Here is a 26,177-nt window from a genome sequence, read left to right as displayed (position 1 = left end):
GTTCCTTTTTGTAGTGGGACAGCTACTAAAATACCACACAAAATACTTAGGAGCTTTTTAGTTAGTACTTTGCCAATAAGGTGCTTGCATTTGAGTCTGAAAATGAACAACCTGAAACTCTCGCCTGCAGTATTGATGGCTTATGTTTGTCCATGTGGTGATCTCACTAACTGAACTGTGGGGGTGCTGGGGAATTTGTTTGTTCAGTGGAGGGGGGCAAGATGTGTAAGTTTCCATGGGTGAAACCTCTACAGTCAACCTGACTTTCTGCACTTGTTACAAGTTCCAGGCTCAAAGGGAAGGGGTGAAAGGAAACTTGGCTTGGAAAGTGTCAGGGAGGAGCACAGACCAGCTGCTCTTCTTCGAGGAGTGGAGCTCAGTTGGAGCCAGGAACATAGTAAATGTGTGTAAATGAGAACCGTCCTGGAGAGATGGCAGGTTGGCTGCATTTGGAGCTGCCCATAGCAGCAGGTTGGGCTGTGACTGGAGGTGCTTGGCTCTTCCCTTCAGGTTATTGGCTGTGATCACAGAGCAGGTGTCTATTTCTTCATGTTTGAAATAGTGATATATATATATATATATATATATATATACATATGCTTTTTTTTTTTTGTCAGTGCTGATGTAGATAATCAGCTGTTTCAATGATCCATCATCCCAAATGGGGCCACTGAGAAGAATTGCTATGGAAAGTGAAAGTGGTCGAAAACTATACAGTGGAAGTACGGTACTTGGCCGTACTGCGTAACTGGTGAAAACTTTTAAACTTTAAAGATGGATTTGATTTTTAGTGGTTTAGATAAGATTATGTTATGGTTGCTAACACTCCATCCAACCCCCAGTTTAGAAGGAGAGGCCGTCCTTCACTTTACATGTTGGCTGAAGGGTGAGTGCATGTAGAGGTCTTGCAGAGGGAGGAAGGGAGTGGCAGGGATCCTGAGGCAGCAGCATGCTGTGACCTTTGAGTTTTGAGCTCATTTTAGCATGTTTCTTTCTATGGGGCTCTCACTTGAGCAGAAATAATCCTGATCTGCAAAACTTTAAGGGCACCAGGCCCTATAATGTAGAAATATCCACCACGTAGAAGCTGGGAAGCCAGCTGCCTTGTGTTCTTCCTAACATGGCTAGTCAGACTACAGCAGTCCTTTATACAGAATTACCAACCTGCTCATCTGTACTTAGAAGATGGGCACAGAAAGGATGTTCAGCATAAGCACACAGAGGTGTATCTCTGTTGCAAAAGCTGGTAAGGATTTTGTTTTCAGTGGGAGTGCAACAAAACGCACATCGCAGTGTCTGCTGGTGGTGCTGCTGTGACAGGGTGGGTGGAGAAGGAGATGCTGCAGACCGATCCTGGTGTTTTTTGTGAGCGAAACGTCAGTCTTTGCTTTCAGGACTCGGTGATGGACCTCGTGCGGGTACCGGCCCTGGGGCCGGGCTTTAGGGACGTGCTGTGTGTAACTTACGGTGGGCATTAGGTGTGCTACAAAGACGTGAAAGCTCGGTTCGACGGGCTCAGAACTGCCCGGCTCGGGGCCCGAGAAGCGCGAGGATTCGGGCGGGCCCCGCCACAGCCCCGCCCCGCCCGCTGCCGCCGTCCCGGCTGCGGCGCCGAGGCAACTGCCGGCCGCCGTAGCCCCTGCGAGGGGAGCCCGTGGCCGGGCTGGGAGGAAGAGAAAGGCGGCGAGAGTCGGGTTACAAGATGGCGGCGGCGCCGCGGTAGCTGCCGAGGCGGCGGAGCGGCGCCAGGGAGGCCCGAGCCGGGGTGCGGCGTCGCCCTCTCGCCGGCGGGGAGCCATGAAAAGCGGCGCGTTAAAGGCCCCGCGCTGCCCCTGAGCGGCCGCCGCCCCGCTTCCACGCCCGCTCTCGGCTCCATCGCCCCCCGGAGGCGGAGCGGGCCCGGGGCCGGAGCGCGGGCCCGAGGCCGGGGCCGCACCATGTCGGACACCCGCCGGCGGGTGAAGGTCTACACCCTGAACGAGGATCGGCAATGGGACGACAGGGGCACCGGGCACGTCTCCTCCACCTACGTGGAGCGCCTCAAGGGGATGTCGCTGCTGGTGCGCGCCGAGTCGGACGGTGAGAGCGTGGCCGGGGCTGCGTGGAGGCCTGGGCCTCCTCCGGGCCGCCTCCTCCGGGCTCCCCTTTTCCCTTCCCTTTCCCTGTCGGCGGTCCGGAGGCCGCCGGGCCTCTCCCCGCGTGCCTTGCGCTGCTCTGCCCGCCCGCTGCTCCTTCCTGCCCCCGGCCGAGGGCAGATGGAGCTGATGCACGTGACGACATCTTGTTCGGCTCCAGCAAAGGCTGCTTTTCGGTTCTGGAGCGCCCTTTGCTTTCCCTGCTCGGTGCTCTAGGAGGGCTTTTTCCGCCCTGGGAATTCAGTGATGCTATCCCGAAGGGCTCAGGTCGTGTTGTGTGTTGTTGCCTTACGTTCTGGAGTCGCTGTACGGCTGTGTGCCTGGCAGAGGGCACGCTCCGGCCGCTCAGCAGCCAACAGGTGCCAGCGTGCTGAATAAAGCACCTCAGAGCCTACGGATTTCGCTGGAGCTGTTGCCAGGATACATACACTGCTCACATACACAGTGTGGAGCGTTGGGTTTATCTGGATGATTCACTTGTGAAGGGCAGTTGAAGGAAATAAAAGCAAATGGCCCCACGTGGCTTGTGTGGGCAAACACGTTTTCATTCTGTGCAGCATGTTCCCCGCTGTGAGTTTGTATGTGTTTGATACAGGGCCCTTAAAGCAGTGAATTGTCACACTGGGTCCCTGGGGAGAACGTGGTGTGGAGAATTTAGAGTTTTACTGTAGGTGTTAAATCTTGTTTTATCTGGCTTACTTAGAATTATGTCAAAAGAATATTGTTCTGTAGGACTTCCTGGAAGATGTGGGTTAGGCTCAAGATGTAAGATCCATGGAAATGTTTGCTTTGTTAAACTCAATGTCTTCGTAACTTTTTCAGGTTCACTACTGCTAGAATCGAAGATAAATCCAAACACTGCATATCAAAAACAGCAGGTAAGTATCATTACCAGGCTGCACCTTCTCTGATCACTGATGCTCAGACTGACTGTCCTGCAGGAAGAGAGACGTGTGATATGCAGTTGGTGGTGGTGCTTTTTCGTGGAGCTGAAGCACTTAAGTTAGGAGCCTATAGGTGCTGTCTGGCTTTGTGTTCTAGAAACGTGAATATTGTTCTCCTAAAAAGCCTTTTGGAATGAAGGCTTTGAAGAGGATCTGTGCGTAATATTTGGCCCTTGTTACAGGAAAATTAGTTAGAAATGCATACAGCCTGTAGTGGGAGACAGGGGTTGCACATGTGAAATAACTGACATATGAGGAAGGCAACAGTTCAGCTGCCTTGTGATTTCTGCTGTGTTTATTTCCACCATTCTTTCTTTGACAGTAGTACAAAGGAGTTTGTGGGCTTTGTTATTGTTGCTGTTGACCTCGTGCTTTAAGCTTTGAAACCCCCTGCTCTCCTCAGTGAGATGCCTGCAGTTGGGGGACTTGGCTGCACAGTTGCCTTTCCTGGGGGTAAGGCTTCTGCAACACAAAGGAGCAGAACAGTTGGGAGCTACGTTATTAGGTCATCTTTGTTTAACACACTGAAACAGTCTACCACATCTCTTGCTTTTACTGCGTTTTTTCCTTTTTCTGTGTTCCATCTTGATGTCTCTGCCTCCATTGTTCTCATGGTTTTGTTCTGTGTTGGTTTTCTTTTTTTCTGTCTATTTCTTTGTTCTGCAGTGGATTCTGTTTCTTTTGTTCAGTGTTTTATACTGCTCTTCATCATTATGCTGTCCAGAAGCGTTTCAGCTCTAGAAAACAATTTGATTTTCTTCCTAAATCATTAAGAGCCTGTTGAAGTGTTTCACTTTGAATTTTTTCAGAAGGCAGATGACAAGTTACGTTCTGAGGATTTGAGGAGGGGGGCCTTCATGCAGATTGGCTGCAGGCAGACTTAGGCTCATTTCTCAGAAAGCTTCTTTCTGTGGTTTCCATTTTTCTCTGGTGAGATGTTGCTGTATTCAGTCAGGTGATGCTTGCTGGCTTTTCTTGGGTGGGTGGCAGGAGATATTGGTGGAGTTCTGCAGGCTTCTGCGAGTCAAAGGCCTTGAGCTGCTTCCTGTTTGGTGCAGGAAGCTGACGCCTGACAAAAACACCAGTGCAGGCTGCCTTGCTGCAAAGCTGGAAGTGCTTCCTTTTGCTGCCTGTCCTCTGAAATCCTCAGACAGCTGCTTGTTTGAAAACTTTCTTAACTGAGAGAAGTCTCATTTGACTTAATTAGGTGGTTGGCTTTTTGTTGTTGTCTATCTAGGCTGTAGTTCTAAAAACCTTATCTTAGGCTGAAGTTTGTTTGGGTTGGCTCTTACTGTCAGTTCTCATGCTTCTTTGCCCTTGTGGCTGAGTGTTTACTTTGCTTCTCACTCTTTTGGGGAAGTCTTCATTTTTTTGTTTTTATTTTTAAGTACTTACGATGGGAGTTTTCCAGGGACAGGTTGGAGATTTGTCTCAGTTCTGAACTCATGCTGCTTTTATTTGACTAGCGCTTTGTCTTCAATTTTTATGTGCCTATTGCAAAGAGCCAAACTTTAGGCTGTCCTGTGCTTCAGTCTCAGCTCACATTGTAGTTCTCACAAGTCCATTTCTCAGCAGATGTTATTAAAACGGTGGGAAGAATCAGGCAAAATATTTTGGCTGACCAGATAAGAACATGGATTGTCTTTCTTTAGCACCCTGGCTGAGGTCTGCTGTACAGGCAGCCTGAGGACTTGTGCCTGTCTGTCCAGGCCAGGCACTTCAGGTGGTGTCACAGTTCAGCTGCAGATTTCATTGAGGTGCCTTTCACCTTGGGTCTGGGGGAAGCCACAAGATGGTGCACCTTGACAGAGAGGAAACCTGCCCTGCCTACGCATTGAGAAGGACTTGAATCCACTTACAGAGTAGCTGTTGCTTCAGCTATGATTTGCATAACATCGTTCTGTGGGTGGGGAAAAAAAAAAAACTGATATTTAATCACTGTGCATGAGTATACAATTCCCAATTTGTGCTGAGTAGTACTAGAACTATTGGCTAATTGTAAACAAAACTGCCTTCTTGAATCCCGCTTGTGGTGCCTGGCTTTGTGCAGGGTTCTGTTCTGTCACAGCCTTAGCAAGCAATAGTCATGACCTCTCCTCACGAGAAACATGACATAAGTGGCAGGCTGCTCAGCACACAGCCTGAAAGAGCCTCTGATTCCGCGTCTGCAAACAGCAAGGGGCACCCTAAGAGCTTTAGGTCACCTTGCTTTTGGGGCTTGGGCTCTGAGAGCAAAACGCCTGTGCTGAGCATGGGTGGTTGCCAAAGGGCAGGGTCAGATGTGCTCCGGAGGCTCTGGCAGGAGCAGTTTCAGAAGTTGTTGCCGCACCCATCTGTTGTTCCACCCTCTGCTTGAGGTTACTGTTCCCTGGCAGGGCTGGCAGAAGGGTGGATGAGTGCTGCAGTGAGATCAGATGGCTGTGCTGCTTTGTTCCTGCCGAGCGGCTCTGAGGGCGGTCGTTTGCAGCTGTGTGGCTTTAAGCCTTGAAGCTGCTACAGAAATTCTCACTGTGCGCAGCACCTTCTGATGGTAGAGCTCCCCGAAAGGAGCGTTGCCTGTTTTCAGATGTGAGATGAGGAATGCTCTTGAAGCACAGTTGCTGTCATTCGGGTGACATCGGAGCGATTTGCTTCAGGCAAAGTCAGCAGAGTTGCTTGAGGCTGGGATTCAGTATGCTTCCAGTGGTGCAACGCTGTGCTTGTTTCAAGTAGGCCAGGGTTGGTTTTCTTCATGGTGTCTGCTGTGATGCTGTGTTGTGTCTCTGGGAGAAAAATACTGTTGATAACATGCCAACATTTGAGTTGTTGATGAGTAGTGCTGCACAGGGCCAGCTGAGGGCATTTCGGCTTCTTGTACTGTCCTGCCAGCGAGGGGCTGGGATGGCACAAGGAGCCGAGAGGGACACGACCAGCACTGCTGATGGATAGTCCACACCTTGTGGCATTACATAGAAAGCTATAAAGATGGGGAATTGGCTGGGGGGCTTTGCAGCCAGTGAGCATGGCTGGGCATCGGAGTGTGGGTGGTGAGCAAATCGTGTTGTTTATCAGTTCTTCTGTAAACATAATTATCATTACTGCTATTTCTTTCTTTTCTCTTAGTAAATAGGTTTTATCTCAACGTCTGAGTTCTGTTTCTTAGGGCTTTTTTCCTCTCAGTTCTCTCCCCCATTCCACTGGGAGTGAAGGGAGGGAGCGAACGGCCACATGGTGCTGAGCTGCTGCTGGGTTAAACCACAACAAGGCAGCTGAGCAGTTAGCATGAGCATCCATGCAGCTGCTTGGCAGATCAGCTGTAGGAGCTGATCCCACCAAACATCTCTTCCCGCTGGCTGAGCTACCTCCCTCTTTCCCCCACTGCTAGCATTGGAGGAGGGCGAGGGGCTGGCCTGGAGACACTGAGAGGGAGCAGCAGGCATTTTGTGATCTTGCCCTGACAGTGAGGAGGAAGTGAGCTGCTCTTTTAGAGCTCAGGTTGTTGATCTGAATTACTCTTTTTCTTGCTTTGTGTTGTGTTGTATCGTTTGAGTGGATTCAGGAAGATCGCTGCTGCTGATCTGAGCGTGCCAGAGCAGTGTTGGTGTGAAGGAGCTGGGCCTGGGATGTGTCAGTCAGTCTGTGATGCTGGGTGCTCTTAGGTCGTGCAGTAAGCGTAGGGCTGACAGGTAAATTCAGTGTGGGACAGTTATTTTCTGATGAAACTGAAGAAGACAACAGGCAGCATCTTGCCTGTGAGCTGAGTGGGAGTGTTTAAAGAGAGCAGGAATAATCCTGGTTGCGCCTTGTGGTTCTTCTCTGTGCTTATTTGTTGGAAGCACTTAAGACAGTTTATGTCTTAAAGTCCTTTGGAAATATTTTTGGAGAAACTTACAGAACTTGTGCAAGCATTGCAGAGTGCAGCAGGCACCATTCAGTAACTCAGAATTCTCACCAAACGTTTAAGCACAGTCTGTGGGTGCATGCAGTTGCTGATGAGTGTCTGGTACTTGTGTGATCCTGGGCTGTGAGCAGGACTTCACCCTGCGTTCATTAAGCTTCCTCTGGGATTCAGCTTACGTGCAGCAGCATTGATTTGTGAGCATTAGGGCATCAGTGGTTTCACAGAACACTTTCAGGTATACGTTTCCCATTTTGATTTTTGCAATTCCCAAGAAATTGTACTTAAGAATTCTCTTTAATTGAATTGGTCTGTAAAAGACAAGTGTTTTTAAAGGAGGATGTTACAGGAAAGACAAGTTGATGCTATTAATTTGCAGCATCAGTTAAATCATTCTGTTTTACACTGTTGACTGATTTTATGTTGTAAAATGTCTTCAGGTGGTAACAGGCATCCCACAGCACACGTGTACTTGAATGAAAGTGATTCCAAGCTCTTTTCAGGGAGCCTATATCAAATTTATTGATCAAAATCATTGCTAATGCATTTGGTACAAAAACCTACATATTGTTTTCACTTCCTGCAAATAAGCTCCTTTGGCAAGGCCGAGTGACCCCTTGGGAGACCTCTTTCTGCTGTGTTCTTCTTTGGGTTCTGTGCAGCTCTGTTGGAATCGAGTTGGGAGCCGACTGGATTTTCAGTTTCTGCAGTTTCCAGCTGTTCCTGTTCCTTGAAGGCCAGTTCCCTGCTCTCTCTCCAATGTCATGCTCACTGTAAGCATGGACTGAGCTGTCTGGGAGCCACAGACGAGACTCAACAGCTGTGAGCAGGGTGGTGCCAGCCTAGGAAGCTGTGCTGTTTGCACACGTGGGTCAACCCCAAAGCGGGGAAAACGTAGCAGGAAAGTGCAGGTGTCCTATGAGGGCACTGTGGTAACAAAGAGCTCTTGTGAGCACTGCAGTGAGCTCAGTGCTTTGCTAGGGAAGACCTTTCTCTTTAAGGAAAAGTAGACAGATACGGGGAGAAATACTGAGCTTGTACAATTGCTGTTGTTTAGCGTGGCTTGTGGTTTTCCTGGGGAATACAGAAGCTGATTTAGTAGTAGGCCTTCATCATCAAGGTTGCCATAAGAGAAGCAGTAGTGTGCCTGAGAAGCAAAGATGGAAGCGCAGCAGCGCGTTTGGCTGTTGTGAGAACGCTGCAGAAGCTCCCTGGAGAGCTGCTGGCTGTGGAGCTGCAGCAGTTGTTTGGCACGCGGTGTGGGAGGAGAGGCCCCCTGTGAGCCGTGCAGCTGCAGGTCAGCTCTCTGCTCCCTGAGCTGCCCCCCAGTTGCTGCCGGCTCTGCTTGCAGATCTGAGCTAACCCAGCTTGGGTCAGGGAGGATGAAGGAACGCTGACTGTGAGACGTGGGGGTGGGAGCAGTGGGGATCACCTGGGAAGGCAGTAATCCTTTCTGAGACCTTTGGGAGAAGGCTTCTTCCCTTGGACGTGGGATGGACCAGGGTTGAGAGCCCTTTGGGGTAGGGATGTGAGGGAGAGGGCACTGGGACCTCTGCTCCTTGTTGCCCGTTGCTTTCCTCTAATACACTGGGTGTCTGTAAGCCCCCCACTTGTTTGCTTGGGTCTGATTGCTGAACTTGAAAACATCACTCAGGTATTTTGTTTGTGACAAAAGTACAAGGTGAAGGGTCAAGACTTACGGGCCTCCCTAAGTTGTGTGCTTATTATTGTCCTCAGCAAAAATAGGAAGTGAATTGCCTTACTGACATGAAGCGAGGGTTTACTGGAGCTTAAAACAAGTTGTGGTAGCAGTTCAGGAAGTTAACAGATGTAACAGCATTGAACTGTTCTGCTGGAGCTGTCAAAGCCAGCAGAGAGCAGATGGCGTGAAGCACTTGATGTGCAGAGGGGTTTATTGTGGGATGCAGAGCTGCATGTTTGGGTGTCGGAGCACAGGCTTCATTCCTGACCTGGCAGCTCTGCTGCAGACCTGGTAACTCGCATGTTTTGAGCCTGATGCACTGAAATTCTCAGCCACTCTGAATTAAGTTACGTTCATGCAGCTTTGCTCTGCAAGTTTGCTCAGTATGTGTTTGAATGGCCTTGTTTTGGAAATATTCTACCCTAAATGAGGAAGTCAGGCTTGTTTCAAAACAAAGGACTGTACTGGTAGTGTCATATAGTGAGATAAGTCAGAAGATGTTTTAGGTGCCTGCTAAGAGGAATGCGTGACTTAGAGCAGCACGTCACCTAACAAAACCTCACCAAAAAAGATCTCCTATAGTCTATGCCAAAATTCAGATGTGAAATCTATTGTTCAAATGTACATATTCAATTAGTAGAGGTGGAAATTAATTATTCAGTTATTATTCAATTAATTACAGAGGAAAAGAAAACTGGCTCAGTTGAAAATATCTGTTGCCAAGGTGTTTGTGGGCTTGATAGTAACTTACTGCTTGGGTTACATAAAACTGGCATGTCTTGTGGTTTAGGAAAGCATATTGCATGTGTTGAGGTTTGTGATACTCAAGGCTTTATTTCTCACGTCGTTACAGCTGTGTTAAACTCCTTCTGAGAAGGAAATGATGATCTTTTACTTTCATCCACAGCTTGAGAAGAATTTCAGGTTTTTCATATTTACATTACAGATTTACTTTACTTTTTGTGTGCATTCATGTGCACAGTCAGAACTACTGTATGTTGCAGAGAAATGCCATTATGAGTGTTTTCAATATGGAAAGCTGAATATACAAGAGAACATTCATTTAAAAAAAAAAAAGTGATGTCCTTTAGAGCAGAACAGAGAAGTTAAGATTTCAGTGACTAAAGTTCAGACTAAAGCTTTGACAAAGGTAACATAAATTATTACTTATTCCTTAGATGTGGTTCTGCAGAATACAGTTGAATCCCTGGTGAAGATCTGAACTGTCTGAGCAATGAATGCATTTGTTGTTGGTTTTTCTTGTCTTAAACAGGACACCTTGATTGTGTGGTCAGAAGCAGAGAACTATGACTTAGCACTGAGTTTTCAAGAAAAAGCTGGCTGTGATGAAATCTGGGAAAAAATCTGCCAGGTACATGAAAATTTCCTGTTGTTTCTTGCAGATGTTTTAGTGTCCTCTGTCTTCTCATGTATTTGTGTTGTACTTTTAAAACCTATTTGTAAAACAAGCATGTCTTTGTCATTGCTTTCTGTGGCTTTTCTGTGTCAAATCTTAAGTTGCCACTCCTTAGAACAAAATTTGTGTTTTTCACAGTTGGCCTTCCTGCTCTTGAAATCAGCAAGAGAAACCCAGGTTTTGACTTTCTTTTAGGTTAAAAACTAGAAAACCTCGAGTGCTGGATTTGAACCGTCCAGTGGGGAGCTGCTGGTTGTAATCAGCTGCAATACGTGTGGGCCCAGCTCTCCCTCAGTGAGAGGCACTGCTGGCACTGCTGTCTGAGCTCAGGATGTCAGCCATGTTTCCATCAAGGCCTGAGTCTTACTCACCGTGTCTTGGGGGTATTTCAGCCTGCCCTGTGTTAGTAGGTAACAGAGTTCAGGTCTCACACTTTCGATTCTGCTAATAACAGGTGAGGGGAGTTACTACACCTACGTGTACTTCACAGAAGAAGCCCAGACTTTTGTGTCAGAATTGATCCTAATTGTCTCAGATTCTGGAGAACATAAAGCTGTAACTAAAGAAACTGAGAACCAAAATAGCTGATTAAGATGCTTTCTCATACTCCAAAGCATACTGAGTTTGAATCTTCTCAGTCAGTTGTGAAATACTGAAAGGAACTGATGCTAGTGGCTGCAGATATGTCTCGTACATAGTCCAGGTTTTCAGTTAGTCCTGTGTGGGCTGATCTGATAATCAGTGTGAAAGGAAGGTCTTCCTGTGGTCAGATGGTGCCAGCCATTAGCCTTAGTTCTTTCATTGGATTTCAGAGCTCGTAGCACTTGGAGACTCCCCTCTGGGAGGTGATCCTTTGTGGGAGAGGTCTGATAGGAGTTTATGAATCTTAGGATGAGTACAGGAAAGGAAAAGTGCAGGGTGTATGAGTAGGCTGGGGGAAAGAGGGGAGCATGCTCAACAGAGCAAGAGTGTGGAGTGGGGGTCAGCTGCATCCCTCTTTCCCTATTCAGTTTGGGCATCCATTATACCTGTATGCCTTTGTTCTTGGTCTTTTTGTTAGGGTTCACATCACGTTAGCATAGCTGTGGGCTCCTGCCATGACTTTATACCCTAGTCTTCCCTTCTGTTTGAGATACTGAAAGAAGGCTTTGTTATGCCCTTCTCTACTTTCTCTATTTTATCTTCAGGGTGCTTCAGATTTCTTTGTTGCACAGATGTGGTTAGGTGTTGGTGGGTTGGTTTGTTTGATTTTTGACAAATACCTACTGGAGGTAATGGCAGCATCTTCTGTAGAATTCACAGGCAGCAGACCTGACTATTTTTCCTCATGGCCAGAAACATCCCAGGCAGCTGAAGGCACGAAAGGATTTATGTACGTTCTCTGCTTGATTGCTCTTACGTACGTATTGGGATGTGACAGTTAACTGTGTGCACTGCTTTTAGGTTCAGGGTAAGGATCCTTCAGTGGAAGTCACACAGGACCTTATCGAGTCTGAAGAGGAGCACATAGAAGAAATGCCCGAAACCAGTCCTTTGATCGACCTTCCTTCTTGTGAACTCAACAAACTTGAAGAGATTGCTGACCTTGTTACCTCTGTTCTCTCCTCACCCATCCGTAGAGAAAAGCTAGCTCTGGCCCTGGAGAACGAAGGCTATATTAAAAAACTATTGCAGCTTTTCCAAGTCTGCGAGAATTTAGAGAACACAGAAGGCTTGCATCATTTGTATGAAATTATTAGAGGAATTTTGTTCCTCAATAAAGCAACTCTGTTTGAGGTGATGTTTTCTGATGAGTGTATTATGGATGTTGTTGGATGCCTTGAGTATGACCCTTCTTTGGCTCAGCCAAAACGGCACAGGGAGTTCTTGACCAAAACAGCAAAATTTAAGGAGGTTATTCCTATCACAGACTCTGAACTCAGGCAAAAAATCCATCAGACTTACAGGGTACAGTACATTCAGGACATCATCTTGCCGACGCCATCGGTTTTTGAAGAGAATTTTCTTTCTACCCTTACTTCCTTTATTTTCTTCAACAAAGTTGAGATTGTCAGTATGTTACAGGTAAGTGATTTTTAATATGCTATGGATTCCTGGTGTGTAGATGCATCTAGTTGCAATTTGCAATTGATCTAGTTGCAAAAACTGATTATGGCTCTTCACTGTGTGAAGTAGTTGCATGTTTTCCCCTGATTTCTGATACCTTAATTTTATTTTTGATTTTTAAAAACATTAGACTTCAGATTTACAGGCTTTCGGTATGTTGTAAATAATGCATTGTACTGATGTCTGATGCTCATGTTGTGATACGAAGCAGTTGATTCACTGGTTTTCTCTTCCTGCTGATATCCCACAGTAATAACACATAAAATATTGCAATTCCAAGGTCCTGAAAAATATTCTGGAGACTTCACAGTCAAAAATAGACTTAAAAGCAGCTGATGGTCGCAGACAAAGTGGACTGTGGAAAGAGCCTTAGATGTGAAGTGCTCTGCATGCATGCGGTGATGATTTGGGTGTTTTCAGTTCATGTTCTGTGCAGACTGAGGGCTGCCAGAGTGGTTTGGTTCTGTTTGTGGTCCATTTGCTTTGGAATATGGTGCATTTAGGAGGAGCAGAACTTCACAGACGTGTCAGTTTTCATTTGAAGGAAAGAATATGAAAGTTGTGGAAGGAAGCAGGCAGTGGAGGAATAACAGTGCCATGAGGGGTGTTTCTAAGGACTGCAGTAGAGGAGCGGAGAGAGAAAACCCAAAAACCTAGAACTACTCAAACACAAAGGAACAACAAAAGGCAGCTACGTGGATGAGCTTCGGAGCTGCTTTTTACTTGGGTTGAACAGCAGAAAGAAGCAAAGTAGGTCTCTCTTGCAAAAAGAATGGCTTGGTTCAGGAAATCTTTCCCATTTTATTATTTTGCATTAGTCACTTCTTAAAATGTAAAAATACACTCAGTGTCATTTTCCCAGGGCCGCAGTCCTACTTCCATTTAGAGAGAGACTGAAAAAAGAAAAGGTTTTCATGTTCCATTGAAGTTTTACTGCACTGAACGTTTAATTGTACCTTAGCAGAAAGCTCCCACTTCGTGGCTCGTCTCTCTGGTACTCTTCAGTGAAGCTCTGGACTGTGGCAGTTCTGTGCTCTCTGTCACTGCCCTCTGGGCTGTGGTTGGGATGAGTGGATGGCACACAGTTTATCTGGTGTTAGCACTGTAATTGAGGCATGCACGTTGATCTACAAGTGGCATTGCTACCTCCATCAGTTCGCCTGCCTCAAGGGTGACACAGAAAGCACAGGCCGAAGTTTCTGGCTGTCGTAGCTCTGGGGAGCTGTGCGGTGGTGCTAAGAGGAGGTTCAGGACTTTTCCCACTTTCCTGGTGTAAATCAGCTTCTTTGTGTGGCATAAGAATCCTCCTCTGGGTTTGGTGTAGAAATTAGAAATCTTGCTGCCTTAGGCGCACCAGTGGGGAACGCGGCCGATAGGAGTAACAGGTTGTGCAGCAGCAGGGCTCTGATGGGTGGGAAGCAGAGTGAGAATAGAAAGTGAGCCTGGAGCTGTGCTGCGCTCCGGGACGTGAGGACTACAGCTGCAGCAGCTTTGCACACAATCTGCTTGTTGTGATACGATTTTTTTAACAGGCTGAATTTAGCTGTTAAGGCCAGCAGTGCTTAAAATAAACCAGTAAGTCTGTGTGGGTCATCTTCCATCTGATGCTGATTCAGGTATCACTTGTAGTAAAGTTTAACGTTAGCGTTGGCTTGAAGATCTGTATTGTGTTTGGAGAGTAACAGGCAGTTTGGTTTGAAAGAACACCAGCACTGTTCCATGTAAAGGACTGTGGGGAAGAAAAGTTTTCCAGATGGGCAAAAACTGAACTTGGTACAAGTAGGGGAGCTTGGCTTGCTGAGAAGAGCTTTGCTGCAGGGCTGTGCAGTTGTAGCCCAACAGGAAGGACCCATGCAGCACAGAGAGGGAGCCTGGAGTATAAAGCGGCCTATACAGAAGTGGAACTTGTGACACTGTGCTGCCTGCTGGCAGCAGGACGTCACACTGTGAGCCTGTGGTGCTGTGAGGTGCGGAGCGGAGTGCTGCAGGGAGAGGAGAGGTCTGCTGAGTCCTGCTGCTGGGAGCCAGGTCTGATCACTTCACCCGTCCTCAGCTTCATGTGCGGCGCTGCTGCACAGCGTGAGGACTGAAAGAGTGCACTGGAAGTGATGTTTGTGAGCTTGCATTCTTGCTTTTCCCTTTTTAATGATAAAATGTATTTATTGACCAGATCTACAAGCGCATGGTTTTTTTTCCTTTCTAAGAAGTGAGCAAGTAGTTAAGTTTGACTCTGTAGTGTCAGCCTCTAAAGGCCAGTTGGCTGTGTAAGCTGGCCTGTGTAAGTTGTTTTCCTTTTGTGTTATGCAGGAAGATGAAAAATTTCTGTCCGAAGTTTTTGCACAACTAACAGATGAAGCTACAGATGATGACAAACGATGTGAATTGGTAAGTCCTTGTGCTGGGGACTTGTTGGAGTGCTTTAATCTTCAGACACAAAGCAGGAACACTGGAGCTTTTCTAGTTCTGCCTCCAGTCAGGTGTTTTTGTAACCCTAGAGGAACCATTTCTAATGTAGCATCGTCTCTGATTTTGTACTCGCTGGAAGAATATTGCGTGTGAGGTAAAAATCTGATTTATTTGTTCTCAATAACTGAGAAAGTGCAGGTGCTAAGATAAGTCTTAAGCTTGAAAATGCACCTCCTTCACTGGTCGTTGACAAGCTGCATGTGGTGCTGTCTGGATCCAGGATGGGACTCAGAGATCCCTGTGTGTCCCTTCCATCTTGGCATGTGAATGATCCTGAGTGCCCTTCAGCATGCTCTCTCCCTTAGGCTTACCATACAGTTACTGCTTTTTCTCACTGTATTTTGCTCAGTCTCATTGTTTCAGCCCTGGGGCTGAGGGTTAACGATGGTCTCTTAGTATGTATATTACAAACATAGAATCACAGAACGGCCTGGCTTGCAGAGGAGCACAATGCTCATCCAGTTCCAACCCCCTGCTGTGTGCAGGTCACCAGCCAGCAGCCCAGGCTGCCCAGAGCCACATCCAGCCTGGCCTTGGATGCCTGCAGGGATGGGGCATCCACAGCCTCCTAGGGCAGCCTGTTTCTCTCTGACTCTTTATCAGCTTAAATTGCCTTACTAAAATCTAGAGTGGCTGTTTTCAGCGAGGGAGAACGTGTTTGTTCTTTTAACAGAAGGCAAACTGCAGAAGTAGAAATCCTTCCCATGCTAAATGTGATAAAATAGCTGCAAGATGACTGTCCTTCTTTGAGGTAAATTCAGCCTCTTAACAAATCTTGTTGTTAACTGCTTTGGCTTTCCTTTCATCCTTAATGTTGCCTCACTGATGCTGAACATTGGAGGAGAGGAGCAGAGCGGTCCCTTTCGCAGGCAGGCATAGCCCAGCCAGTACACAAACTGATACAAATCACAACCATTTCATACTTTCCTGAATCAAATGCTCATTTTTCCCCTGTGTTACAGGTTAACTTTTTCAAGGAGTTCTGTGCATTTTCTCAGACATTACAACCTCAGAACAGAGATGCGTTTTTCAAAACTTTGGCGAAGTTGGGAATCCTTCCAGCTCTTGAAATTGTGATGGTAAGTGAAAATTCAGAACAGTTTGTAATAAAAGGGGGGAAAATGTGTGACCTTTCAGCAGATCTGCCCGATGCCTTTCTGTAATTTCATTGGATGGCTTTGTTCTTCTGAAAGTAGCAGTGGCCCCACTTGCTTGCAGTGACTGCTCTGGCTTGGTGTGATGGCGCAGTGCTCTTGACAACAAGTGTAAAATTCAGAAAGGATTCTTTCGTGGTTCAGCTCAGTGTTGTTGTTGTTGTAGTTGGAATAGGACCAAAGAAGTATTTTTAGATAATCTTGACCTCTTATCTGTTCCTATCCTATCCTAATCCTGCCTTTTCAGTGGTATAAAGCAGATTAATCCATCTTAATCAGCAATGTGAAAACATGCTCTTTCACTCCTTTGGTTGAAGCATCTGTTGCTGCTTGATGTTACAAGTTGTGTGCCATTGCTGTTGCTGGAAGCTGTTGTGCTGTTTGTTTTAATATTTGGGAAACAGCCTGTGATGTCAACGTTCTTTGATAACTGTGTACAAATGTAAAAGCAATATGAATGTTAAGTGATTAAGGGACAAATTCTGATCTTGTGCTTCTTTTCCACGTGTAGACTGCTTCGAGTGTTTCCCATCCTGTTAATCTTCTAAGCTTAGAAACTGCACATTTTCTTGTTGTCTGAGTGAGGTACAAATGAATTTATACTAAAACATGCAGTTGGTTCTTTTCTACAGAACTCTGCATACTAGCCTTCAGTGCCATAGGGAATAACACCATAAAACATTTCTTGCCTAAATTAGAGGTGTCAAATCGACAGACATCCCTGTGATCTTCTAAAGGATGGAGATGATGGGGAAAAAAATCCCTTCTTTCTCCTGTCACTGTTCTGCTGCCGCGTAAATCTTAATAATAACGTGCTCTCAAAGCTTGTAACTCCCTGCTAAATTGATCTCATTTTCCCAGGGAATGGACGATTTGCAAGTTAGATCTGCTGCTACAGATATATTTTCTTATCTGGTAGAATTTAGTCCATCCATGGTCCGAGAATTTGTAATGCAAGAGGCCCAGCAGAGCGATGATGTAAGTAAACATGTTGTAAAGTTTGTTGAGTTCATTAAATGTATTCGTTTGGGAACAGAACAAAAAAACCCACAGACCAAAAGCCTCCCTGGCACTTGAGACGCATTTAGTGCAGAAATGTAGATGGCAGAAACACAGGGAAAAATAGATGTCAGATGCAAACATTTCTGAGTATGGTGGATTCCTGCATGTGCACAGCAATAAGTTCATAACTCTTTCTAGCAGTGATTTTTAGTTGAGGTGGGTTTTGCATGACAAAAACTCCGGTGTTTGAGTGCAGCTCTGTGCATGTTCACAGTTTGCTTCATTATCGGAGGGGAAAAAAGAGATGATGTGTGAGCTGTGGAAGTCATTGGGCTCCTGAAACCGTGCCTCATTTTTAGCTTTGTTTTTTCAGGACATCCTCCTCATCAATGTGGTCATTGAGCAGATGATCTGTGACACTGATCCTGAGCTCGGCGGGGCTGTTCAGCTGATGGGGCTCCTGCGCACTTTGATAGACCCAGAGAACATGCTGGCCACAGCTAATGTAAGGGAATGCAGAGGGCTGAAGACACTTCACCAGCTCAGCAAAAATAAGAAACTGGTTTTCGTCTTGTTGTTCTCATCAGAGGATTAAAAAAAGAATATTTGTTACAGCGTCAATTTTAACAAGCTGTAAGAGAAACTGAAGCTTCCTTTGGTAACGTGTGGATATGGCGTTGCCCAAGGGTTTGGTAACACAGACTGCTGAAGGCTGCAGTGAAATAGCACCAGTTTGATCACAGCTCCTGGTAGCTCAGCTATGGATACATGGATGAGAGAGTCCAGTTATACCGAGTTGCTGTTTTAATACCAGTGGCACAATGCAGCTGCAGCTAGCAGCATGCCAGGGTATTTCATAGAATGGCCTGGGTTGCAAAGAACCACAGTGCTCATCCAGTTCCAACCCCTGCTGTGTGCAGGTCACCAACCAGCAGCCCAGGCTGCCCAGAGCCACATCCAGCCTGGCCTTGAATGCCTGCAGGGATGGGGCATCCACAGCCTCCTTGGGCAGCCTGTTCCAGTGCCTCACCACCCTCTGGGTGAAAAACCTCCTCCTAAATGCAAAGCATATTTAATGTGTGTTGTTCTTAAGAAGGCACACTGTGTGTTGGCTGGCATGCGCTGTATAGGATGTAAGGAAATAGACACGGTGATGCTTGTTGTGATGAGTTGCAGGTGATTATGGGTAAAATTAATGCCCTCAGGAGTGGTTTAAGCAAGCTCTGTGAAGCAGTGAGGGCACAGTCAGTCTTTTCAGTGTGTTTGCATCCACCGTGTTTTTTTCTATTGGTATTTAAGTTGATTTGGTGTCTCAGATCACTTATAGAAATACACCTTGAGAGAGATTAACATTGCAGGTGCAAACAAGAAGATGCAGGCAGACCAGAGGGGGTTGGGTGCAGTTTTCTGCAGGATACCTCCATTGCTGCTACTTTTTAGTTAAGAGTACACGTGCAGTTGCCAATGTTTAATAAAGTTTTGTTTGTTTTAGAAAACAGAAAAAAGTGAATTCCTCAACTTCTTCTACAACCATTGTATGCACGTTCTTACTGCTCCACTTCTGGCGAACACATCAGAGGATAAATGTGAAAAAGGTGATGTTACTTCTGGTTTTAAAATCTTGTTTTTTTGAGCTTTAGGAAATACCAGCAATAAGCCTGTGATGCAAGATGGGAATGTGTGTCCTGGAAACTGTTGGGCCTCTGTGAGCACAGAGCATTCACAGCCCGCCTTGCAGCGCTGCGTGGTGACATGCGGGTCTGTGCTCTCAGGCACCTGCTCACGTGTGCCAGTGTTAGCCAGGCAGTAAAAGAGGATGTTTGCCATGAAGCTGCATCTGTAGCTCACGGGAGGCTTTTGGAAGAGCAGGTGCAGAGATGCTGTGATGGTGTGGGAAGTCCCTGTCAGCTCAGGTGATTGACTGAAGCCTGGATTAGGCAACAGTGGAGAAATGCTGAAGGAAAGCTCTGTGGAGCTCCTTCTTCTTTTCTCTGACTTGGTGGTGAACGAATTGGCACTTAATTACGTAATTAGCACTCACATCAGTTAAATGCTTTACACAGACACTTAATGTCATGGCAGCCTCTGAGTCAGGCTTTTTTTAAAGCACTTTTTCTTGCAAATGTGTTTGATTTGGTGGTACCCATTTTCTCATGGTTGAGTGGAAAAAAAAACAAATGTGTGTTAACTGGGAACAGAAATAGAATATCTGGAGCATTCCTTTGGAGATATTTGAAGAAAATAGAATTAGCTGTGTAGGAATAATACTCCTCAGTGTTAGATTACATACTTCCACCTACTTGCGTTTGAAATTTTGTAACATAGATGCACTGAGATGTCAGCTGACATGCATTCTGCCTGTGATTGCTTCCCTGCAGCTCAGTTTTGGTTAAATTAAAAGCTCAAACAGCTGCTAGAACTACTTATCCCTATCTTTTGTGTATTTGCAGTGCTTTGAAGACTTTTTCTTACATTTGCTTTGTTTTCTATTTATCAGATGCAGTAGTTGGGTCCACTAAGAGTAACACAATTTGTCCTGGTAAGTTTTAACTGACCTTGAGTTCTGAACCTTGTTCTGTATCATGCACATCTTCATTTAAAGAAGAAAGTTCATCTTGTTGCTTCAATACTTACTGTTAAAGAGCTGTGGGTGCTGGGTTTCATTTGAGCTAGCAAGAAGCTGGAAGAACATTTTCATCTCTTTCTGAGGAGCTGTGTTTTTAATTCTCCCCTTTCCGGTCTCTCTTGCTTCTGAAAGATCCTCCTCCTCAGTGTCTGTTCATGTCTACATTTTTCTTGCAGATAATTACCAGACAGCACAGCTGCTCGCCTTAATCCTGGAGCTGCTCACTTTCTGTGTGGAGCACCACACGTATCACATCAAGAACTACATTATGAACAAGGATTTGCTAAGAAGGGTGCTGGTTTTGATGAACTCAAAACACACTTTTCTGGCCTTGTGTGAGTATGGAGCTGCCACAGTTTCCTTCCTCAGGATGTTTTTTGTACTGCATGGGATAGGTTGTAAATAAAAGGATAAGCCTAAGTACAGAATTGGGGTAAATCTCTGTTTTTACAGGCTTGCTGTTTAGTGAGTCTGAAAAAAAGAAGTGGCAGATATCTGTTAGTGGAGTTAACTGGAGTGGTGGAGGGAGAATGACTGCAGCTGGTGATGTGGTAGCAGGGATCTGTTATGATCTTGTGTGTTAAGTGGAAGTCCTGTCTTTTCTAAGTAACTTCCTAAATCTGGTGCTGCACCTGGGGAGCAAACGGACTGGATGATACGTGGTTCTGGAAGGTGCACGCAGAAGCATGGGAATGAACTAATTTAATTCTTCATTCACTGAGGTTTGTTATTGCACTACTTCAAAAAGAACCTGATGGATCCTGATGGCATTCAGATACAGAGGAAAGTCAGAGAATGGAGGAGGAGAGCAAGTTAACTGTCTGCAGATGTTTGTTTTGAATTTGTCTTTTCAGTTCTTGCCAGGAGGGGCGGATTGGAGGCTGGATGTGTGGTTACTCTTTCATTTCTTTCTTTTTAGGTGCTCTTCGCTTCATGAGGAGGATAATTGGCCTGAAAGATGAATTTTACAACCGTTACATCACCAAGGGGAATCTCTTTGAGCCGGTTATAAATGCTCTGCTGGATAATGGAACCAGATACAATCTGCTCAACTCTGCTGTGATCGAACTGTTTGAATTCATCAGAGTGGTACGTGGTTAAGCAGCTTCTGCAGCTCTTGTGTGTGTGTATATATATGCACACCAGTCACCCCAGGCAGAACAAAATGCACGTACTTCACAGGAATTAAATATTTAATAGTAATTAAAGTCACAAATTAAAATCCCAGAGAGAGATTAAAAATGGAAAGGAGCCAGTACGCTGCTGCGTGCTCGTTTTACTCCATCATTCTGTGCAGATAAATGTAGAAGCCTTATTTATACCCGTGTCTGTGTAGAAGATGGCATCCTGGAGACAAAATTCTTGTAAGTGGCTGAGTTGTTCGAAAGCAGACTTGGAAGTGAGGAAAACGAGACCGATTTGAGTGTAAATTGGAAAGATCATTGTCCTTTCTGAGATGGTGTCAGCTCTGAAACAATGGCTCTTCCACCGGCAGCACACGGACAGGACAGGCAGTACGAGCAGGAGCACCACTTGTTGTACTGTGGGGTAGGAAACGAGGGTTTAGAGCAGGTGCTGAGCTGTGTGCTGTGAGCATGGTGGCGTGGGAGTCTTCTCAGAAGTCTTTGTGGCCTGTGAAAATGAAGGCACTTTTTAGATGTAGGGTGTTGTAGTTGCTGTCATCCCCAGAAAAAGGGGAAGTGTGTTGTATTTTCAGATGTCTTTTGCCCTTTGGTCTGAGTGTTAAGGCTTACCCAACACAATTAGGCTTATGGTTGGGCGGCTGAACAAAAGGTGCCATGTTCCACATGTGCAGATGCAGCTATTTAGAACTAAAGAGAAGTAAAACTTAGGGGGAGAGCAGGGCCTAATGAAACTTTTTTTTTCCTCAGTTAAGCCGAGTCTGGGATAGTGAGTATCATGGTTTAATCAAAATATAACAAATAGGGTTGGTAAAATACAGAGCGTTGTCTATTAATCTGAGAAATACTGTGAAAAACAGCAATTGATTTTTATGCTTTTTACAAGAATCGTGGTCACAGAATGGCTTGGGTTGGAAGGAACCTTAAAGTGTCCCTTCCCCCCTCTGCCCCCCACCCACAGTTACCCACCCTCCTGCCTCCCACCAGCTCAGGCTGCCCAGGGTCCATCCAACCTGGCCTTGGGCCTCCACAGCTCTCCAGGCAGCAGTGCCAGTGCCTCACTGCTCTTTGAGTGAAGAATTCCTTTGTAACTCCTAACGTAAATCTCCACTCCTTTAGTTTAAAGCCATTCCCTCTTGTCCTACCGCTACATGCAATTGCAAAAAGTCCCTCTCCAGCTTTCCTGTAGGCCCCCTTTAGGTACTGGAAGGCTGTTCTGAGGTCTCCCCAGCACCCTCAGCCTTTCTTCATAGGAGAGGTGCTCCATTCTCTGGGCATCTTTGTGGCCTTCCTCTGGACCCTCTCCAGCAGCTCCACATCCCTCCTGTGCTGGCCTGGATGCAGTGCTGCAGATGAAGTTTACAAGGGCAGAGCAGAGGTGGACGCTCCACCCTCCCCTGACCCTGCTGGCCACATAATTTGTAATTCACTTAGGACAACTCATCAGTTACTTCTAAAATTAATTGTAAAGCTTTCTGAACTTCTGCAGACTTAAATATTGCTTTGTTCTTATGCAGGAAGATATTAAGTCGCTTATTGCACATATAGTTGAAAACTTTTATAATGCACTTGAATCTATCGAATACGTTCAGACATTCAAGGGGTTGAAGACAAAATATGAGCAAGAGAAAGACCGGCAAAACCAGAAACTGAACAGGTAATAACTATAGTTTGCAATGCTACTGTTAGTGTCACGTAGTATCAGCTTACTGCTGTTGTTTTTTTTTTAATTCTTTCATAAATGTCAGAAAAAGCAGGAAGCTGTGGTTGAGGTGTGAGCTTCTTTGTATTTTTATATGCATTAAGAGTAAACCTACGTCTGGCTTTCATCATTGGCCTGTTGTTGTACAGTGCAGTTTGTCAGCGCGCTAAATGTTAGCCAGAAGACATTCCGCTTAAAAGCAGAATCGGTTTCATTCCAAGTTGGGCCTCAGTCTGCCTTCTTGCCACTTGTGGTGTTGGTCAAACTGTTGGTGGCAGAACGGTTTACCTTAAGGCATCAGAAGCCATTTCTTGTCCTGTGGGATCCTGACACTTGAACCACACGTTGTGTGTCTCTTACAGTGTTCCATCTATATTGCGTAGCAATAGATTTCGCAGAGATGCAAGAGCCTTAGAGGAGGATGAAGAAATGTGGTTCAATGAAGATGAAGAGGAGGAAGGTGAAGCTGTTGTACCTCCAGTTGAGAAGTCTAAACCAGAGGATGATTTTCCAGACAGCTACGAAAAGTTTATGGAAACTAAAAAAGGTATTTCATCTCATTGCCACCATATTTACTCTGTGCAAGACATGCGGAGTGTTGTGTGCTCACACCTGGGGTTTGAGTCACAAGCAGGAGGAAAGGTGTTCCACAGTGAGGGATGAACCGCCAGTGTGTCTTTGCGAGGCAGGTGAGGATTAAAACAAGCACGATTGCTCCTCACGTGCACCTGCTTTAACTGGCATCCAAAACCAAATGTCTGTGTGTGTGCTGGGTGAGCACCCCTGTGCCAAAGCGGTGCCGTTCTCACTTGTAGTGCTGGCACGCTTTGTTTGCATGAGGTCAGCGAGCAAGCTGCTTGTTTAAACCAGAATTTTAGGAAGAGGCTGCTTCTGCCCCATGATGCAGTGATGTGGATTGTGCTGCGTGGGGCATGGCTGATACTTACGCGTGAAAATTCTGTCCCTCAGCTAAGGAAAGTGAAGATAAAGAGAATCTTCCCAAAAGGACTTCAGCTGGGGGATTCAAGTTCACTTTTTCCCACTCAGCCAGCGCAGCCAATGGTGCAAACGGTGCAAACAGCAAATCTGTGGCAGCTCAGACATCACCAGCAAGCTCCAATGGCTCCTCTTCCAAGAACGCCACCCTGACCACAGCAGTGACAGCCACAAAGGTGGGAGATGTGTGTGAGAGCAGCTGCCCTCACGCAGGGCAGCGGAGCTGCAGGTCGGCGCTGGTCTCTGGGTTGGTGCCTTACTGCAGTGTGCATTTGTCTGCTGCCTGCTGCTTTGGGGAAGGTTGGAAGTAGTGAGTGGGGATGGGAACCTGCTGCTCATGCACCGGGCTGTCATCTCATCTTTTGCATAACTCCGCTGCTCCCAGCCCTCAGCTTTTCCGAGTCCATTCCTGCTTTGTGTGGGTGACTTACTTTTTCCCCCTCTATTACGTCAGTGGACTGCACTGTCAAGAGCCTCAGTGCTTTTAAGCAGATGAAATTCGGAAGTTAGCAGATGCACCTGGTATGTCTTGTCCGTGCTTTGTTTGCATTGTCAGCCTGAAAGCTCAGGAGAGGTTGGAGATGAGTGTGCTAAAATGTTTATTGCACACTCCTGAGCCTTACCAGGAAGATGTGCGTGTACACATTAGGTTTTGCAGCAGCAGTTTGAGCTTACAGAGATCTGAAATAATTCCGAGGCTGGATGCAGAGGAGCAGGGATGCTTCAGTATTTTCTTTTGCCCTTGAGATTGAAAGATGCTCTGAAGACAAATGGGTCTGTGAATGGAAAAGGCATCACCAAGGAGATAGGCAATCCCCAGCTTGCAAATAGCACTCGGTGTTTGTAACTCCTTAGAGGAGAATTACTGAACTTCACAGACAGTTGTAAAGCACTGGTAGATCTGAGCGCCATCCTAAGAAAAGCCTGGCGTTCTGCAGGCTCGTGTGTCCTGGATGAGCTTTGGGGGAGGCATGCTCTAAAAATGTCACTCCGCTGGGTGCTTTTTCAATGTGAGATTTGTTCTTTTTCTTTGGCTTGGCAGGGAAGTCTAGTTGGCCTGGTGGATTATCCTGACGATGAAGACGACGACGAAGAGGAAGAGACATCTCCAAGGAAAAGATCTCGTCTGGGTTCATAAAGGAAACCAAAACTTTGGAATAAAAACTTTTTATTACGGGGTTTCAAATGCTGCAACTGTTTTAAGAGCTAAAAAGAATCTGATTGAGAAAGCTTTCTCCCACGAGTACATGAGATAACGCAAGGAGTAGCAAAAGAAACTCGGTCTGTGAGCTAGAAAGGGTTAGTTCTGTAAACACAAGGCTTCCAAGGAACTGAATGTCTTTCTAGTAAGTAAGGAGTCAGTCTGCCATTCAGGCTGTCAAGAAAAAAAAAGAAAAGAAAAAAAAAGAAAAAGTGGGTTGGTATTCACAGAACCTGGATGATGGCTTCTCAGCAAGGAAAGTCTCAGGTGTTGGGAGGGCGTGGGGGGGAAGGGAACGATTTCTAAAAAAAAAAAACTATTGCAGGGTTTCCCCAGTGTTTAACAGAACTCGGAAAAACAAATCAAGCTTAAATTTTGAACCCGGTAATCTTAATTTTGTAATGGTGCTGTCACATTGTGTTCTTTTAGCAATGCCTCTTTAAGAAAAAAACTGAAAAAATTAAAAAAAAAAATAATAAGGGAAAACTAACTGTATTTGCATAAGAACAATCTAGATTTCTGGGACCATTTATTACAAATGAAACTTCTCGCGGTCGGAGGGAGGGACACTGCATTTTTAGTGCATGCTGAGTTGGTTTGGTTTTGGTTTTTTTAAACGATTGAAAATCAGTTTTAATTTCTATTTTCCAAGAGGATAAAACGGAAGCTGGATGCAGAATAGATGGTTCTGCTTGGTTGGTTGTTGTTTTTCTTTTTGTTCCCCCCAGCCCCCCATTAGATATCCCGTAATAACTAAGCCAAGGACTGACTGCTTCCCAAACATCTGCAGGGACTGCTGTGCTCACAGCACGCGCACAGCTGCGGGCTTCACGCTGTGGAAGACGCGGAATCGGAATCATTTTGTGCTTGGTAGAAACGAGCTGCAGCTCCTCAGAGCAGATCTCCCTGTTTGCAACTTGAAATTGCGTAGCTGAGGTGGTATTAAGAAACACTAACGGGTTTTTCTTAGCGACGGGTTTAGTGGCGTTTAACAGCAAAGTCTGTGTGGACCAAGGTGGAATTCTAGGAGCAGAAGTTCTTTGGGGCGGAATCAGCAGGCAGCACCTCGGTCTGGGTGCGAGACGAAAGCTGCTTTTCAAAGATAGAAAATAAAAGTACATTCCACGTAGGTAAATGAAGCGCAGCCAAGCTAGGTGAGCTGAGAGAGGCCAGGTCCAGGGTTTTATTTCAAGAACAGGAAGCGAACTGTAAATATTTTAATGTTAGTTTGCCCATATGTGTTCTGAGATCGCGAAGAAGGGAGAGGAAACTTTCCAGCACGTGATGTCAGAAGTGTTAAAAAAAAGAATGAGCTACGAAACCAGCTGCAGTCCACCACGTAGATCACTCTTGTAATGTGTTATGGGTCCATTTCTCCTGGAATAGTCTGAACTGAAGCAGTTTCTCTGTTTTGGAGATTTTGTAGTTAATTTTAATTTTAGCTATCGTTTGGAAAAAGATGGGCTGTCTGTGTAGATATGAAGTATAGTTTTTCCATAAAACAGAAGTTTATTTTGTATTAAAAATACCACTGTACTTGTTTTACACCATTTGTATACACGTGGTGATATTAATGCTGAACTGTACAATTCAGGAATTAAAATGTGACCCTGTAATTCCATAATTACTGCTTTTGTTTGGTTTGTTGTACACGGTAAGTTCACTCAGGATTTTAAGCGCGGTCATCTTCCAACACTCGTTCAGAAC

General features: G+C 45.7%; 1 protein-coding gene across 3 annotated transcripts; it reads left to right on the top strand.

Annotated features, from left to right (window-relative positions):
* Positions 1-1,907: 1,907 nt before the first annotated feature.
* On the top strand, positions 1,908-26,094 carry PPP4R3B (protein phosphatase 4 regulatory subunit 3B). 3 transcript variants are annotated; one of them, XM_042812109.1, is made up of 16 exons: positions 1,908-2,079; positions 2,958-3,013; positions 9,932-10,030; positions 11,519-12,139; positions 14,489-14,566; positions 15,610-15,726; positions 16,663-16,779; positions 17,177-17,308; positions 18,296-18,398; positions 19,301-19,342; positions 19,606-19,764; positions 20,349-20,518; positions 22,089-22,228; positions 22,657-22,820; positions 23,243-23,445; positions 24,312-26,094. In XM_042812109.1, the coding sequence occupies exons 1-16, from the start codon at positions 1,938-1,940 to the stop codon at positions 24,405-24,407; spliced, it is 2,439 nt and encodes an 812-aa protein (XP_042668043.1). In that variant the 5' UTR covers positions 1,908-1,937; the 3' UTR covers positions 24,408-26,094. The 3 variants fall into 3 exon arrangements, with proteins under 3 accessions (XP_042668043.1, XP_042668052.1, XP_042668034.1); XM_042812118.1 differs by having other exon boundaries at positions 22,636-22,820; positions 23,321-23,445; XM_042812100.1 differs by having other exon boundaries at positions 1,909-2,079; positions 22,636-22,820.
* Positions 26,095-26,177: the final 83 nt, after the last annotated feature.

The sequence above is a fragment of the Centrocercus urophasianus genome, unplaced genomic scaffold, assembly GCF_019232065.1.
Source record: "Centrocercus urophasianus isolate 14NV4802_14NV808 unplaced genomic scaffold, USGS_Curo_1.0 seq_10, whole genome shotgun sequence".
In the NCBI taxonomy this organism is placed as follows: Eukaryota; Metazoa; Chordata; class Aves; order Galliformes; family Phasianidae; genus Centrocercus; species Centrocercus urophasianus.
Note: the sequence above shows the minus strand (reverse complement) of the source record. Positions and strands in the feature narration are given on the sequence as shown.

What these genes read in the sequence shown, in the direction of transcription:
- PPP4R3B (XM_042812100.1), top strand. Translation starts at nt 1,938, where the DNA reads ATGTCGGACACCCGCCGGCGGGTGAAGGTCTACACCCTGAACGAGGAT. An exon ending in GAGTAACACAATTTGTCCTG is followed by an intron (nt 19,343 to 19,605) that starts GTAAGTTTTAAC and finishes TTTTTCTTGCAG; the next exon opens with ATAATTACCAGACAGCACAG. An exon ending in CAGCAGTGACAGCCACAAAG is followed by an intron (nt 23,446 to 24,311) that starts GTGGGAGATGTG and finishes TTGGCTTGGCAG; the next exon opens with GGAAGTCTAGTTGGCCTGGT.